Source organism: Chelonoidis abingdonii, chromosome 1, assembly GCF_003597395.2.
Source record: "Chelonoidis abingdonii isolate Lonesome George chromosome 1, CheloAbing_2.0, whole genome shotgun sequence".
Lineage (NCBI taxonomy): Eukaryota > Metazoa > Chordata > Testudines > Testudinidae > Chelonoidis > Chelonoidis abingdonii.
Window position 1 is genome coordinate 354,757,562 of NC_133769.1, and position 17,649 is coordinate 354,775,210.

At 44.5% G+C, this 17,649-nt stretch overlaps 1 protein-coding gene across 2 annotated transcripts in view; it reads left to right on the top strand.

The window, feature by feature from the left end:
* Positions 1-7,512: 7,512 nt before the first annotated feature.
* CCDC90B (coiled-coil domain containing 90B) overlaps positions 7,513-17,649 on the top strand; it is a 19,189-nt gene continuing 9,052 nt past the window's right edge. Inside the window, exons 1-3 of one of the 2 annotated variants that reach the window (XM_032770670.2) lie at positions 7,513-7,717; positions 13,399-13,518; positions 15,282-15,385. In XM_032770670.2, the coding sequence (XP_032626561.1) occupies positions 7,621-7,717; positions 13,399-13,518; positions 15,282-15,385 (321 nt within the window). In that variant the 5' untranslated portion in view covers positions 7,513-7,620. Of the gene's footprint in view, positions 7,718-7,878; positions 8,004-13,398; positions 13,519-15,281; positions 15,386-17,649 lie in introns of those variants that run through there. The other variant, XM_075061776.1, reaches the window with a different exon arrangement.

Genomic DNA, 17,649 nt, shown 5'->3' on the forward strand with positions numbered 1-17,649 from the left:
TATTTAGGGTCTAGAAAACAAATGACTAGTAAGCCTTGAATTATGTCCTGCAGCCAGGATAGTTCAGAAAGAAACTCCTTGGACCTTGGAAAACAATTAAAAATATATAGATTTACATTTCTAGAAGATTTTAAAAAGTCAATAACTTCCACCAGATCCTGACATCTTGGAGATTCTTATGGCCTGAATTAGTCCAAGTAACAATTTCTCTCTCCAGCTGATGCAATATATACATATTACTTATGTGTATTTTAAAGGTATGTCATGAGGGCCTACAGCATATGGATAGGGGCCTTCTTCAATGTCTGCATAAATCTAAATAGATAAAAAAGATATATACCGCATGTGCTTGGCAGTGTCTGCCTGTAGGCTGCTGCCCTCCTATGGCAAGTCACAATGGCATCCTGTTCATTCTCAGTCAGCATCTCTGGAAGGAGCACACTGCATTTCTGAGATGATGAGGCAAGGTTTGGCTGCGATACCTGCTGTTAAAATGATAGCCTCCAAAACGCAATGTGCTAGTTCACTATGTAAAGATAAAAACCATGGTTCCTTAGAAAATCAACACCCTGGGGCATGAATCATCTCTGTTCTGCGAGGGAGCATTTCTTTCATTCAAATGGACTGCGCACAGCTAAAAGAGCGATTGTCATTCTCAGGTTGTGTGCGCCATTGTTATTGTTGAACAGTAACTTCTCCGAGCTATACAGTTGGCTCCAGTGCTCCTCTCCCTAATGACAGAGCATTTTTTTCAAGAGCTTGTATCCTGGCAACATAGGATTGTTGACTTGGAAGCTCACTGTTTAAAATAAGGCTACACTCATTTCAGCAACTCTGCTGAATCCTGCATCCGTTGCCATGGTAGGACTGAGATGGGAAGCTAACCCTCAGGGCAAGTACTATGTGCTTGCTTCTATTATCAGCATTCTTCCAGTGTGTTCCTTTACTGCCTGCCATTCTGAAGTCTCTAGCAGTATTCCTCCACTCCTATCTCCCCAGAACTATCTTCATGATCTTCATGCCCGAGAGAGGCAAGCTGCAACTCCGATGCAAAGCAGGACCATGGTACTGAAAGTTAGCCTCGTAATTCTTCCATGATCATAATTCCTTCCTTCGCTGAATGGAGACCAGTGTTTCAGCAAGGCCAGATTGAGGTTAGCATGAAAAGTGCCCTTTGGAGTGACTGGGAATAAAGATTTTTCAGTTTTAAAAGGCCTTCCATCCCCTATCCCTGCAAAGACAGCAATGGCCAAGATTCTCAAACTTGACTAGTCATTTTGGATTGCTTGAATTTTTAGGTGCCCAACTTGAGACATCTTTACAGGGCCTGACGTTCAGGCCAGAGCTGAGCTCCAATTTTTGGAAAATCAGGCCCTTTTAAAATGTCTCAAGTTGGGCACCTAAAAATTCTAGCAATCCAAAATCGCGAATCACTTTTGAAAATTGTAACCTTCGTTGTTAGTCAATAGCTTATGCTGATATAGCACTTTTCATTCGGAAAGAGCTCACAGCCCTTCATGTCCCACGCTGTATACGTGCAGCACCATTCCGGTGTGGGAGGTGGTAATATGGCAACCAAGTGTTCCAGTCATTCAGGTGCCTATCCTAGGACCTGATCTTGAAACTCTTGTTCAGGCGAGTAAACTTTGCTCAACTGAATCATCTTATTGACTTCTCACATGGTTAAGAATTATTTATGTGAATAAGGGTGTCACAGGGTGGCTGGTCCCAGTAAATGAAGTCATCCAGCACCTTTGTGCTAGAACAGGTGCTCTCATTTGGCCAATTCAGAGGCAGGGACAGCACCTGGGGGCTACAAAAGATCAGTGAAAGAATGACCAGTGAAGAGAGGGAGGCTTGGTGAGTCAGTCAGGAAGGGCAGGTGAGAGCTGTCAGAGACCAGGGGGACTGGAGGAATCTTGGAAAGAGGCAGAAGGGATTCCTGGGGGAAGACTGGAGGCAAGAAAGCAACAAGAGGAATATGTTGGCTAGTATCCCCAAGCCAGAGACGGCTTAAGGGCTGAAGGCTAGGGAGCAGAGGATGACCTTACCAACTGAGATCTCCAGAGCTGGACCCAGAGAAACCATGAGAAGGCCAGGGGGAGTGAGGGATGCTCCCCTGACAAGGATGCTCCCAGAAGAGAGACTGTGGGGGTTCCTGCTGGGAAAAGTAGGATTGCACCCCAGAAGAAGGGTGGCTGTCCTGGGACAAGGACAGGAGAGGACTGGCAGGAGTCTGGGCATGGTCACAGGTGCTAGTGTGTGGTATATGGAGTATCAACAGGGGACACGTCTTGAGTTTTAATGACTGCACTGCGGTGAGAAATGAACTTCATGTTTGGGATTTTTGTTGTGGGCTATTTGAACTATTCTGTTTATAATAAATCAGCCTCAAAGAGGGGTACTATTAAGACAAAGCCTGAAGTGAAGTTATTGGGTCACCTGAGGGAGGAAACTGAAGAAGGGATGCCTGTCATGCTACAGCCTGCCACAGGAGGGTGCTCCAGGTGGGACTACTCTATAACAAAGGGTTGCAAGATCACGCCTGTAGTAAGTGCAGTGGGATAGGAACCAAATTTTCCAACTTGGATGGCTGAAGTTAGTCACCTACATCAACAGAAACACTCTGAAAAAAAAGTGGCATGGTTTTCAAAGATGCTGACACCTGCAATTTCAAACCGAAACCAGTGGAACTAAGCTGGAAGCACTTGTGGCCCCTGAAAAAAAGGTTGGAACAGTTCAGGGCAACTGCACCTATATTCCCCCTCTGTGGTCACTTGAGGGCACCCAACCTAGGTTTCTGGTTCTTCAGCTATCACCTCTCTTGGGCAGAGATCCACATCTCTCTCCCTCCTGATCAGGGGGTTTTCCAGGCTGCACAATTCCCTGTCTATACTGTGATATCCCCAGCAAGCCAGACGGCCTAAACAGGCCAACATTTGCACTTTCCTTTCTCTCCAGAGACTCTGAACAGCATAACTGCCAGCAGTTACAAGTTAGCACACAGCTCGTTCTACGCAAGCACATTTATTCTTAAGGAAAACGCATTACAGAGAATGCATATTAAAAACAATAAAAGAACCTACACAGTCTAAAAAACAGAGATCCCCCCAACTCCAGCCCCGGGCTCTGGTAGGTGTCAGTCCTTCAAGCCCCACAACTGGCTTTTCCCTGTGGTTACAAGTTCACAACTGTCTTGGATTCAGAACCAGAACAATCATCCAGAGCTCAGTCTGTTCTTTATACAGCTTGGGCCTTTAAACTGACATCTTGACAATGACCCAAACCCCGGGGCGTAGCTTCTAAAGGGCTAAGGTTTGCATAACCAGAGGTGGGGAATTTGCATTCACTTTCCCCTAGATATTCCCCAGGAAAACTACTTAGTATATTTTGTTCCAAAAATCCACGCTTGTCTGGCACATTGTTCACTATAGTCATTTGAACTCCCATGTCTCACATCTCACAACCCTCTCCAGAAGTTACATGCAATTGCAGCCCACAATAATACATAAACCATTCATTTAATACAATGGACCTCAAAGATACTTCAACTTAATTCCGTAAAGTCTCCCTGGGATATTGCAGGAATTTGCCATGTTTGCCACACAGTTCACTTTTATTTAGGAGCGTACGTGTAGCTTTGGGTGCTTGTCTTTAAGTCTCAAAGTTAGAAAGCGTTGCCCTGTGTCATTTATCTGTCTGAGGAGCTCACAGCACAGCTGGGGCCGTAACAATAAACCACCTGCTCATCAAGGCTCCTGGCCTGGATTATGCAGCAATTTTAGGGAAATGACTGGCTTTGGACAAAGCAACTAGATCTGCTAATGCTAACTGCTGATCTCTTTATCTGTACCTGGGATACAGCATGGTTACCACTGTAGCCACGGAAAAGGATTGATTTTTAGCCCTCCTTAGAGTGCAAAGCTTTCAGTTGCTATAAAGACCTTTAATGAGGGAGAAGTAATGAGGGATCTGTGCTGAAGGGAACAATGTGCTGGGCTGTTCAAAGTGAGAGGGAACTGTTCTAATCTGTATTTGTTGACTCGGTGGGTGCAGAAGTGAAGGAGGTTTGGTTAGCACCTGATGTCTATTGTACAAGTCTGTCAGGCAGCCCGCTCAGAGATGACAGTGGCATTCTGAGCCGGATCTGTAGAGTCAAAAGCTGGCTTTCCCTTTTATCATCTCTCTATGAGGCTATCTAAATTGTCAGGCGCCTACAGAAATGAGTCTCCACGGTATTCAGACTGACACCGGTGACTGCATCTCACTCTTGTCAGATGACAAGACATCAGATACAAACAGGCTGCTCTATCTGTAGGCAAGCCAGGCACCTAGATGGCAGATTTCCAGACAGATTTGGCCTCACCATCCCTCCGTCATGGTTGCAATGTCACTTGTTCAGATTTGCTCTTGCTACACCATTCCCCCACCCCCATTGTGATGAAAGGGTGGCTGGACCAAATTTGAGTGGTGTGAGGGACAGCGTGGCAGATTGTGTTGAGCAGCCTCTGCATACAAAGCAGGGTCAAATCCGTAAAACGTAGAGTTTAGTATGGGAACACCTAGAGGCTCCATTGTGCTAGGCACAGTACAGATACAGAGTAAGAGAACAGTTCTTCCCCAAAGAGCTTACAGTCTAAACAGAGAGACAGACAAAAAGTGGGAGAAAAGAAGCATAGATCATTTTTTAGATGGGAAGCTGGGGCACATAGATGATTTGGCTAAGGTCACATAAGGGGTCTGTGGCAAATTGGGGAATTGAACCCAGATCTCCTGAGGTGCAGTCCAATGCCTTCAACACAAGATCATAAGCCACAAAATTCAAATCCAGATCCAAGTTCTGAACGCTCCAAAATTCAGGCGCAGTAGGACTCAGGGTTTTGGTTTCATCCATTATAAAGATTGGAGCCAGATCTGGGTTTGCTTATCAAACATCCCCGAAGTTCGGGGATGTTTCAATACAGGATTTGGATTTGAGATCATCGCTAGTAAAATTAGAACCCTGCCTTTTTCCCAAAGTCTGTCTGTAAGTACATATGAGGCTGAAACATTGATTAATATTCAGCCCTGATGTAGGTGGGTATAATTCCACTGACATCAAAGGAGTTTTATCGTCCATTTGCTGAAGAGCTGAATTTGACCTGTTAGCTCAGGGGTAGGCAACCTTTGGCATGCGTGCTGAAAGTGGCACACAAAGTGATTTTCAGAGGCACTCACACTGCCTGGGTCCTGGTGGCTATGCATTTTAATTTAATTTTAAATGAAGCTTCTTAAACATTTTAAAAACCTTATTTACTTTACATACAACAATATGTTATATGTAGTTTAGTTATATATTCTAGACTTATAAAAAGAGACCTTCTAAAAACGTTAAAATGTATTACTGGCACCCGCGAAACCTGAAATGAGAGTGAATAAATGAAGACTCAGCACGTTGCTTCTGAAAGGTCAGCACATCACTTCTGAAAGGATGCCGACCCCTGTGTTAGCTCTCTTCTATTTGCTGTGCATCTCAGTGAGTCCAAACAGGCACACTGGTGCTCCTAGCCAGATTGTTCCACCACCATTCTCATGAGCTTCCACAGGGTATGTCATGGTTGCACACATGGTCAGGAGAGATCCAAATCCAGTTCAAAGGCTGCATGGCAGTGCTGGATACTACAATGCAGCAGCAAACTGATACCCAGAATGTTTTCCAGTTCAAGGCTCTTTCGTAGCAATGCTGATATCTGAGCTCATGGAACAAACTCACTGAGATGGGTGAATGTGTGAATATTATTTTCCATGTGTTTAATACCAAGCCAGGACCATATGAGGCTTTCCTCACTTTTAGCCTCTATTTCTTTTATTCTGTTTGGGATTTTAATTGATATTGTTTATACTGATTTCTTAACCATTGTTCCCTGATGATATTTTACACAGACTGTAAAGTCACATAGCACTGGCATAAATCAGGAGTAACTCCACTGACTTAAATGCAGTTATTCCAGATTTATTCTATTGTAACTCAGAGCAAAATCCAGCTGCTTGAGTATATGAAAACCTTAGCCAAGCTAAAAGAGACTCTTTATTGGGTCAGAAGCAGACAACATTTAGACAACCATCATGCCTTCTAAGTGATCAGGGAAGAGACTAACTCCAGGAATGGAGAGCATATGAGCAGAAAACGTGTAAGCATGTTCTTAAATCCTTCTAATATTCATTGTTGCTGTAACTTAATGTGCAAAAATGGTGTGGCTTGCACTGATTGGTGGAGACAGAGAGAGTTATGTGCGTTCATTAAAGGGGCAAAGATTTCATCTCCTCACACCACAGTTTGCATGACTGAAAGCTGAGAAACAGCTACCGATTTCATGCAAAGTAGGAGAGCAGCAATGTGTGTCTGGTTTCCTGGCAGGAACAGGAGTGATGCTATAGCAGGGACTATTGGCAATTAAACTGTCAATACGGAGAAACTGAAGGAGTTAATGAAATGATATTTGCTTGAAGTGAAATAATTCACCCCCTAGATGTCTCTATCTGCTGTACAGCGTTCCAGGCACAGTGTGGCGACTGATGGTAAACAAAGCTAGATCACACTGAACTGGAGCAGTGTGGAAGCCTGTTCCTTAAGTGTTTGTGTACAGTTATCTTGTTCAGGGCCAGCTCTAGACATTTCGCCGCCCCAAGCACGGGCACGCCACCGGGGGCACTCTGCCGCTCGCCGGTCCCGCAGCTCCGGTGGACCTCCCGCAGGCGTGCCTGCGGGTGCTTCACCGGAGCCGCGGGACCAGCGGACCCTCCACAGGGGCGCTTCCGGGAGGTCCGGCAGAGCCACCTGCCGCCTTCCCGGCAACCGGCAGAGCGCCCCCCGCGGCATGCTGCCCCAAGCACGCTTGGCGTGCTGGGGCCTGGAGCCAGCCCTGATCTTGTTTAAGATGATCTGTAATTCCATACATCACAGCAATTCGTAAATAAGAGATAAGCTTCTCACCTGATCTGTAGGAAGACCTCTCTACATTTGATTCCCTCTCTGCAAAGCCATCCCCATAAGTATCTAGGTAGGTGCCAAGTACTGAGCTCTGTTTGACTCTATTTAAAATTCTTACCGGCTCCAGAAGTCGGTGTCTGGGAGACCATGTAAAGATTTACAAGGGAGGTAGCACCATAACTAAACAATTACATGTGTGCAAGTGGCTGTGCATCTACCAGCGTGTGAGCGCATTAGTGTGGGTATTGCCCCTTTGCACAAGTGTGTGCATACGAGTGAATGAGTGGGAAAATGTGTGGGTGTGGGCATGCAAGGGGGTGTGCATACCAGTGGAGGTAGGGGGGAATCTGTGCATGCGGGGTCCGCGTTGAGTGTGCATGCGTGATGCGAGTGAATGAGCGTGAAAACCTGTGGTTGGGCGTGCACGCAAGGGAGGGGGTGATTACGAGTAGAAGTGTGCGCGCGTGTGGCCACACGAGGGCGCCGCGGGCTGCAGCTCCCAGCGAGCAAGGCGGCACCACGAGACTACAATTCCCAGAGCGCACCGGGGCACCCGCCGGAAGAGCTGGGCTGTCGCCGCCGGCGGGAGACTGGCCCTGGCCCTGGCCCTGGCCCTGTTGCGCGCGCGCCCCGCGAGAAGGAGGAGGTGGATGAGGGGCAGCGGGCTGGGCCGGAGGCTTCTGGCCTCGGGGGGCGGCTCGCGGCCGGGCGCGGCCTGGGGCGCTGCGCTGCTGGGCCCAAGGAGAGGTGAGATGCGCCTCTGCCCGCCCCCGCGGTAGGGACCCCCCCATTATCTACCCCACCGAGGGGGGTTGGAGTCGCCCCCACTCTGGGCGGTGTGCGGCCTGGGGGGAAGGGGGTTCAGTACTCACCTGGGTGAGCTCATAGCCCTCCCCCCCCCCGGTGTCATTGTTTATCTCCGTGCCAAGGGGCTCCCCCACCGCGGACCAGGGCCCCAGCAGGGTGCTAGGCGCTGTACCAAAGAACAAAAACCCCAGCCCCTCCCCCAGAGAGCTTGGGATCCAAATCTAAGGTAAGAGACAGTAGGAGATTGGGGGCGAGGGGGGTGCACAGCGAGGCCTTCACACTGCCACTTTACAACGCTGAAACGTTCTCGCTCGGGTGTGAAAAAACACCGGCCTGAGCGATGCCCGTTTCAGCGCTGTGAAGTGGCAGTGTAGACAGTACACCAGGTAGCTACTCCCCTCGTGGGGGTGGGTGTTTTACAACGCTGGGAGAGCTCTCTGGTGCTGTGGCTACACAGCGTCGTTAAAGAGTTTTAAAATTGGTAGTGAAGACACACTCTGAGATAATCCTGGTCAGCACGATTGGCAGCAGTCACTGCCCACCCTGTGTCAAACTGCAGTCTAGGTGGTTGGTGTATTTTGGTGGCATCACAGCAAAGAAGGGATTTGAAGGAGGACAGTGAGGTGGATTTGCAGATTTTTATGGGACTTTCCTTGTAAACATGAGGGGTAGTGAGTGAGAAAGCAGGAAAGTGCTCATTTGAAAATATAAGTGGTTGACCGAGAAGACTGGGCTTACTGGCGGACAGAGGTGGGAGTCGAGAGGTCAGTAGTGTATGAGAATTGATAAGTGGCATGTGGGGTGATGTGCAAACATGTTGGAGGACAGGGTTAGAATTCAAAATTACTTTGACAAACTCGGGAATTGTTCTGAATTCAACAAGATGAAGTTCCATAAAGATGAATGCAAAGTACTACACTTAGGAAGGAGAAATCAACTACAGAATGGAATATAACTGGCTAATTGATAGTACCGCTAAAAAGGATCTGCAAGTTGTAGTGAAAATCACAAACTGAATGTGCACCAACAATGTGATGTAGTTACAAAAAAGGTCAGTATTCTGGGCCATATTAACAGGAGTGTTGTAGGTAAGGTCTCAGCTGGAGTACTCTGTCCAGTTTCGTATGCCACAGTTTAAGAAAAATGTGGACAAAATAGAGAGTCCAGAAGAGAGCTATAGAAATGATGAAAGATTTAGAAACCAGACCTTTGAGGAAAGACTAAGATGAGCGTGTTTAGTCTTGACAAAGGAAGACAAACAGTAACAGATTTCAAATATGTTAGAGACTGTTATAAAGAAGATGATGATCAATTATCCTCTATGTCCACAAGAAGTAATGAGCTTGATCTGCAGCAAGAGAGATTCAGGTTAGATGTTAGGAAAAAAAAAAAAACTTTTCAAGTATAAGAATAATTAAGCTCTGGAATAGGCTTCTAAAGGAGGTTACAGAATTCCCCTGACAGGCCTTTAAAGTGAAAGTAAATAGCTTACATTTGAATTGATAGAAAAGAGGGAGCTACTGGAGGGAGGCAAAGAGAGAGAGGGGTGAAGAACTCAGTGTGATGAGCTAAGGAAATGATCTTCATAGGAACATTTTGAATGGCTGTAAGCAGGGCAAGAATGTCAAGGCCAGCAAAGAGGATGTTGCAGTAATGGTGATGTGAACTGAGAGCCTGGATGAGGTTTTTAGCTGTGTGGGTGGATTGGAAAGGCTGTATCTTGGAGCTGTTGTGCAGAAAGAATTAGCAAGATTTAGCTGGAGCCAGGATGCGAGGAGATAGAGTGGGGGCTTGTGCTGGGGTCCTGTGGCGAAAATAGTATGCGATCACACAATCTTTATTTATCATAATGCACACAGGCAACCTTAATTCTGACATTTCCAAACTTTTGAGTGCTTGACTTTGCAACCTTAACATTCTCTTAATAGTTTGGGGTGTTGTTGTTTTTTATTTTCATGTAATATAGTATGTTCGGTCCTGGTCAAGAAAAAAAGCACTGCAAGATCAGAGGGGACTGAGTGAGATAGGCCTGTATAATTAATAGGCTGACCCCCATCCCTGTGCTGCCTGGGGCTGGGGCTGCTGCCCACAGCTGATGCTGATCTTCCCCTCCCTGAGCTCCATGCCTCCCATGTCTGAGGCTGATCGCCCCGCCCTGCCCCAGCTCTGCGCTGCCCAGGGGTTAGCTCTGAAGCCAGCAAATTTCTCCACTTTCCCGCTGGCAGGCAGTGCTGCCTTCAGCTGATGCCCAGGTAGCAGCCTCCACTCTCTGCTCTGCCTTGCAGCTGGTACAAATGGTGAAGTTTTGGCAAAGAAGTGGGGCCAGCCAGGACAGAGCTGAAAAAGGGGACTGTCCTGGCCAAAATGGGATGTATCGGCACCCTAGCCAGCCCAGGCCCTATTGTTCCTAGTCGCCCCCTCACTCCCAGGACCAATCCTGTGTGTTGTGCCCCATTGCCCCTAGCCGGCTGCCCGCTGTGGGGGTACCCCATAGAGAACATGGGCCTGGCGAGCTCAGCCTCCCTGCACAAGCCTCTCTTCCCCTGCAGTATGATGAGTGTCTGAGGTAAAATCCACCCTCCCTTGCAAACAAGGGCTCACTTAGCTGAAGGGAGCCCACCTAGCTCAGTAAAAGGAGGGGAGCCAGGCGAGACCAGTACCAGAAGCCACCCTTCCAGAAGCAGCAGCAAGACACCTTCCTCCTGCGCAAGTTATTGCTTGCTCCTACCTATTGTCACCCCCTGTCCTCCCAGGCTCTTCTCCTGTCATATCTTACTTCCCACCTCCCCCGTCCTCCCCCAACACTGAATGCCTGTTTGTCTGAGGCCAGGTCTACACTGCGACTTTAAATCGGTTTAATGGCCGATATACCGATTTAACGCTGTATCCGTTCACACGACGTCGTCATTAATATCGAGTTAAACGGCTCCTTAAATCGATTTCGGAACTCCTCCCAAACGAGAGGAGTAGCGCTAAATTCGATAGTGATAACTCGGATTAGGGTTCATGTGGACGGAAATCGACGTTATTGGCCTCCGGGCGGCATCCCAGAGTGCAGCACTGACCGCTCTGGACAGCAATCTGAACTCGGATGCAGCGGGCAGGTAAACAGGAAAAGCCCCGCGAACTTTTGAATTACATTTCCTGCTTGTCCAGCGTGGAGCTCTGATCAGCACGGCTGGCGATGCAGTCTGAAATCGAAAAAGAGCTCCAGCATAGACCGTACGGGAGATACTAGGTCTGATCGCTGTATGGGGAGACAAATCTGTTGTATCCAGCTCCGTTACAGAACACGAAATGCCAAAGCGTTTGAATAAAAAACTGCAGGATACACAGCGCTGCGTGACAAGCGTAACGGGAAGCCAGAGACTCAAATGGACGCTCATGAAGGGAGGGAGGGGGTACTGAGGACTCCAGCTATCCCACAGTCCACAGCAGTCTCTGAAAATTATTTGCATTCTTGGCTGAGCTCCCAATGTCTGTAGGTTCAAACACAGTGTCTGGCGTGGGTCAGGGAACAGCTCCTCAGTTTATTTCCCCCCACCCCCACGTGAAAAAAAAAAGGGAAAGATTGCTGTGCTATGGCGTTTGCTCAATGCACTCCGCGAAAAAGGCGCCAAAGGGTTGTCTGCTGCCTTCACAAAGGGAGGGGTGAGGCTGTACCCAGCACCACCCGGGGCAGTGTTTTCTGCCCCATCAGGCACTGTGCTCTCAACACGGAAGTGGGAACTATGGGATAGCTGAGGAACAGCTACCCACAGTGCACCGCTCCTGAAATCGATGGTAGCTTTGGACCATGGACGCAAACAATCGATTTCGGGATCCCACTGTGGACGCGCTAAACCGATTTTATTAGATCTGTTTTGTAATATCGGTTTAAGCTAATTCAAAATAATCGTGCAGTGTAGACGTACCCTGAGTGACTGGCTGAACAAGGAGGCGGACTGAGTGGACTTGTAGGCTCTAAAGTTTTACATTGTTTTATTGTTAAATGCAGTTATTCTTTTTTAGATACTTCTACATTTGTAAGTTTAACTTTCATGATAAAGAGATTGCACTACAGTACTTCAATGAGATGAATTGAAATGTTTTTTACAGTGCAAATGTTTGTAATAAAATAAAGTGAACACTGTACACTATGTATTCTATTGTAATTGAAATCAATATATCTGAAAATATAGAAAACATCCAAAATATTTAAATAAATGGTATTCTGTTATTGTTTAACAGCGTGATTAATCGAGATAATTTTTTAAATTGCTTGATAGCCCTAGTTAGAAATGAATGCTTTATAGCATTGGAAAGTTGGGAATTATTAAACTTGTATACAGCCACATATGCAATTTACATGCATTTCTTAAATAGAACAATACCTTTTCTCTATCCCAATCATCTTAAATTTAATATAGACTTTGTATAGATTAGGAAATGAGGTCAGGATTAATTAACCAAAACTCGTTCCCTAGTGTAGATGCAGATTAACATTGACTTTGATTTAGCTGGAGGAGGTTGACCCTATGTCAAATGGTGATCTGACCTCTATTTCTTTTCCTAATCAAAGCCATGACAAGACTGGGACAACAGTTTGGTGAAGGGAGAGAGTTAGTGGTAGGTAGGAAGGAAGGATTTGTACAAGAAATGGGTTTTCAGCAGGGATTTAGATGTGAAAGGCAGGTTTTGCTGGATAGCAATTAGGAGACTATGTGAAACAGGTTGCAGAACGAGATGCACAGAGGAGTGAAAAAACTTGTAGGAAACTAGAGGTGCAGGCATGGGTAAATCACAAGAACTATTAAAACTTCAAATCCCAGTTCTTTATATCCTCTGGGATATCATCTTTCACACAATAAAATCAATAGTTTTTAACTCAACAAATCTGTGATATATTAGGTGTTAAAATCATGTGTCAAAGTCTGTTGCCTAATTGGTTAGTTGGTAAACCAGTAAATTCTTCCGAAGCACTGGCACTACATAATCACTGGTGATTTATTGACATATCACCCCTGTTTTGTGTGTCACTAGAAGATGCAATCCCTTTGCCAGTAGGGTGCTGGGGAAGAAGTTGGTGTGAAGAATGCAGCTGGTGGTTGTGTAGTGTTCTGGCAGAGGGCCCTCAGAACGATGCTGGTTGTACAACCCCTTTCTTGTTGGCTACATTAGAACAGTTACGCTTTTAAAAGTAGAAACATAATTTAAATACCTTCCTTTTAATAGTTAATACGTTACTGATAATCATCAAGTTATTCAGTCACAGTATTTTGAGCTTTGGTATACCTAGAGTCTTGGCTGTAGCACAAGTCTCTACCTTGGATACCTGAATTTGGGATTGTTTGGGTCCTAGTGTTGGAGCAAATATTTGTAGAGACAATGAGAACAATGATTAGATTTAGAACATTTAGGGGCAGGAGAAAATGCTGGTTAGACTACTTCCCTCTGCTTTATAATCAAGCTATTGAAGGAGGACCAACGCTCTTTGTTGTACACACATTAGTGCGCTGGGTCCTCCTTTCCACAAGGAAAGATTATGCAGCAAAAACTCTTTAATGATGTTGATTCCAGGATAAAATTAACAAGGAAACGAATGAGTAAACAGCTTCTTAATGGCTTCCTGCCATTTTCAGGTTTTGCTGTCACAGCCCCTGTGAAGTCGTACGACGTGAGAAGAGTTGAAATAACCCCACTGGAACAGAGAAAGTTAACCTTTGATACCCATGCATTGGTACGAGAGCTGGAAGTTCATGGTGAGCAATACCTATTAAGTAACTCAAGTGAAATCATACTGCTACTTTCCCAAAAGTATTAAGGGGTTCCTGTTTGTCACGCTTGTCTGTTTGTAGCTGCTACAGTGTAAATGGAAGCATCCCATGTAGATTGTTGTCTATATGGTCATAAAAATAAGCTCAGTAAGGTAACATTTACTTACCTTGTAGGTTTGTGGGAGCTTATATATAGTGCCTTCCATCAGAGAAACTTAATACAGTCTGTAACTGTAAAGTATCACTAAAATATAAAGAATAACTGTTAAAGTCATGTTAAAATATAGATTCCTTCTACCAGTTGCTAATAAACCATTAATTTATTAAAATGGAAACTTTTAAAAAATCTCATTGACTTTTCCCCCACTTGCTTTTGGTTTACGTTTTTTCATTTCACTCAGCTTGAACAACATAGAAACACAGTTGTTGTTGTTTGTTTTTGTTTTTTTTTAAAAACAATCCATTTCTAATACACTAGTATGATAGTGCAGTGTTGGGGATTCAGACACTTCAGAGAAATGCTTAAATCCAAGTGATACAACATTTGTATTGGAATTTAAAAAAAAGAAAATGTCATAGAAACACTTTGATTTTAGGTTTTGTTAAATTTTGCTTACGTCATGTAAGGCCCCAAATTTAGGTTAGGTAAAAACAATGTTACTTTAAAAGGTTTGATTTAAAATGACAAAGGTGGGAGACTGAATATATTGTAGCACCTGCCCTGTTACACATTGGTATCATATCTCGTATAGCCCTCCTCTGAGCTCAAAAGTGATTCATCTTGCATATCACCTGTGCTGCATTGCTTGGGTGCAGTCTTCTAAGATTTAGCTGAACACTTAACATGAGAAAGAAAATGTGAAGTTCATTTGTCTCATCTTTGATATGGTTTTGTCTTACATAAAAAAAACCCAGATATTATAGTGATCAAGCTGTAAACATAGAGGTCATCGGCATTAGAGGAGGGAAGAGACCTATTGAGTCCAGCCTCCTTCCAGTGTAAAGTATTTACAGTACAAATAGATTTCATGACATTTCTCAGAACTTCCATGCAGCTTGGTTGTGGATTGGGCTGGTAATTATAAAAATTAGCTAGTTTTTTAAAAAATTGAGACTCTGGGGAAGCTAAAGCTTTAGAACCATACCAGACTACACAAAAAGTATTACCACTGGTAAGTAGAAGTCCTAACGGCCCAATTTTGATCTGGTGTAAACAGGTGCAATGTTCTTGAAGTCAGCAGTCTTTCTAATGCATATGCCCAGTCTGAATTTGCCCCCAAAGGATGTGGACCAATTTCAATTATATAGCATTCCCTTATTAATTTCATTCTCCCCCGTCCTCCCCCCCCAGGATGCACACTCTGTAGCAAAGGATAAACTTGTTTTTTTAAATAGTATTTGTGAGAAAATACTATATATTAGAAAAAATTAAAGAGCCCATGGAAGTTGAACAGGTTGCAGATTATGTTCCTATTGCATGTGGCACCTGTGGAAAGGTCATTGGTTTTTGTATGTTCAAAATATAATGGATGTGCTTCAGATTCAAAGCTGCAAAAGTTCAGAATTTTGAAAAGTTAGTGATCTTAAACGTTTTGGTAGTTTGGTGGTTGAATCCATGTCACTGGCAGTGTGACCTGTAACTTACCTTTGCACTTGCATACTGAGCTTTATGCTTATTGTGTAGCTTTTGCTTGCCTGTCCATACGATTTTTCATTTCATCTTAACCTGTCATTCAACTGTCTTCCAGGTTTTGGTAAAGAACAAGCAGAGACCATTGTATCAGCGTTAACAACTTTGTCAAATGTTAGCCTAGACACAGTCTATAAGGATATGGTGACGCAAGCTCAGCAGGTAACAAATCAATGATTTGTTGTATCCTTGTCATTTTATCTGTCTGTGAAGCATCATAAACACAAATGGTGCTTTATAAAATATAGTAGTTTATACATTTTAGTGATACTACTGGTATAGTGGATACTTTACTGAGGCAGATTGTCCTAAAATCCTAGCTGAGCTTAAATTAGAGAGGGATAAGTGATATCTTGCATTTACTATAGCACCTTTCATCCCATAGGAACCAAAAGTTCTTCCTTTCCAAAAGTAAGAATGATCTACAAATGCTATGCAGGGATCGCTTCATCTGCTACTGAAAGGCAGCCTGTGGGGTGAGACAGCAACTGTTTAACAACACACAGCAACACCGCACCACAGTTTAGGACAGGAAGTGAATTTCAAGGAAGATTATCCTGATTGTTAATCATGATATGGATGCTTTAGGTAGGGGGAAGTAGCCTGTGTCGTTTATTTAACAGCAGCATAGATTTACAGCATTGGTCTTGATTGGTTTCTTGTTGCTAAATTAAAAACAACCAAAACTGGTTTATGATGATCTTGACTCTTTCTGCATATTTGGTTCATGGAACTGGTCTGTTACACAGTTCAAATATACACTGATGCTTCATGCAAAGAATCATATTGATTGTCTTCTTCCACTTGTAGGTTCAAGCTAGTTCTTATAAAATTGTGTGATTGTAGTTAGCCAGTAAAATAATTTGGTGTGTCTGGGTGTACAGGGGAGGATAATTCAATTTCACACATTTGTCATGATGAAATTAAAGGATCTAAGAATTTTACTTTCTTTGCGCAGTAGACAATTGGGCCAGTGTAACTAGTCTCTGATGCAATATAATAGTTTAATTAATCAAGACGACACTAGGCTGAGAATTATGTACCACTTACGTTCAGTGAGAATATGCAGTTAAGCACAAATTACTTCTCCATTATTAAGCCATGGAGTTTTATTGCCAACAGATTTTTTCCCTTAGTTATATTTTTAATTTTTGAGAACTTTTACCATGATAACTAAATTATGGCAGTAGAGGAGAACCCAGGAACATATGTTTTTCCTGTTTTTTTTTTATTTTTTTTTATCTTTTCGTTTAATGTGGAAACCCTACTGGCTTTGAGACCCTGCTGTGTCTAAAGAAGCATAAATGTCCATTGCCTAACACCTAGATCTCAAATGTAGCTTCCTTGTAATAATGTGGTGTAGCTTAGTGAATGTTCTATTCAGCCTCAGAATTTAAATTTTTTTTAACTTGGCATGTGGAGATAATAGATCCAAACATAAGCACAGCCAAAGTACTGTAAGGAATTGTAAGAAACTAACACTGTGTGTATATTCAACACAGTAGGGATCAGACATGATTTTTCCATTGGCTTCAATAGGAGTGGGCTTAGGCTAAACTGTAGGTGCAGTAGAACCTCAGAGTTACGAACAGCTTGGGAATGGAGGTTGTTCATACCTCTGAAATGTTTGGGACTCTGAACAAAACGTTATGGTTGTTCTTTCACAAGTTTACAACAGAACATTGACTTAATACAGCTTTGAAATGTACTATGCAGAAGAAAAATGCTGCTTTCCCTTTATTTTTTTTTAGTAGTTTACATGTAACACGGTACAGTGTATTTGCTCTTTCTTTATTATCATTTTTGTGTGTGTCTCTCTCTCTCTCGCTGCTGCTGCTGCTGCTGTCTGATTGTGCACTTCCAGTTCCAAATGAGGTGTATGGTTGACTGGTCAGTTCGTAACTCTGGTGTTCATAACTCTGAAGTTCCAGTGTAATTTTGAATTGGAACTGAGGAGTACTAGCTCCCTTGAATCCAGAACTGGGGCTGGGCATTTTCCTTTTCACTAAGCCCAATAGCCTCAAAAGCAGGCTCCCGCATAATTCCATGTCACTAACATTTAAAGGAACAGTGTGATAAAACTGTCTAGGACAGGGGTCAGCAACCTATGGCACGCGAGCCAATTTTTAATGGCACGCGGCTGCCTGCTGGGACTCTGCGTGCCATTAAAAATCCTGCCAACGCAGCAAGCCGCAGGGTCCGCGGTCCTGGGCTAGAGCGTCCGGCCGAGCGCTGCAAGCCGCCGGCCCCTCCCCCGCCTTCCCCCAGAGCCCTGCCGCCACGCATGCAGTGCTCTGGGGACTGCGGCTGCGCGCTCCAATAGGGCAGCGTTTGGCTCCATGGAAAGGTAAAGACGCTCCCTGCTCATCCGGAGCCCTGCTGTTGCGCGCACATCCCTCTGAGGGGCGGGGCAGGGCAGGGCGGGG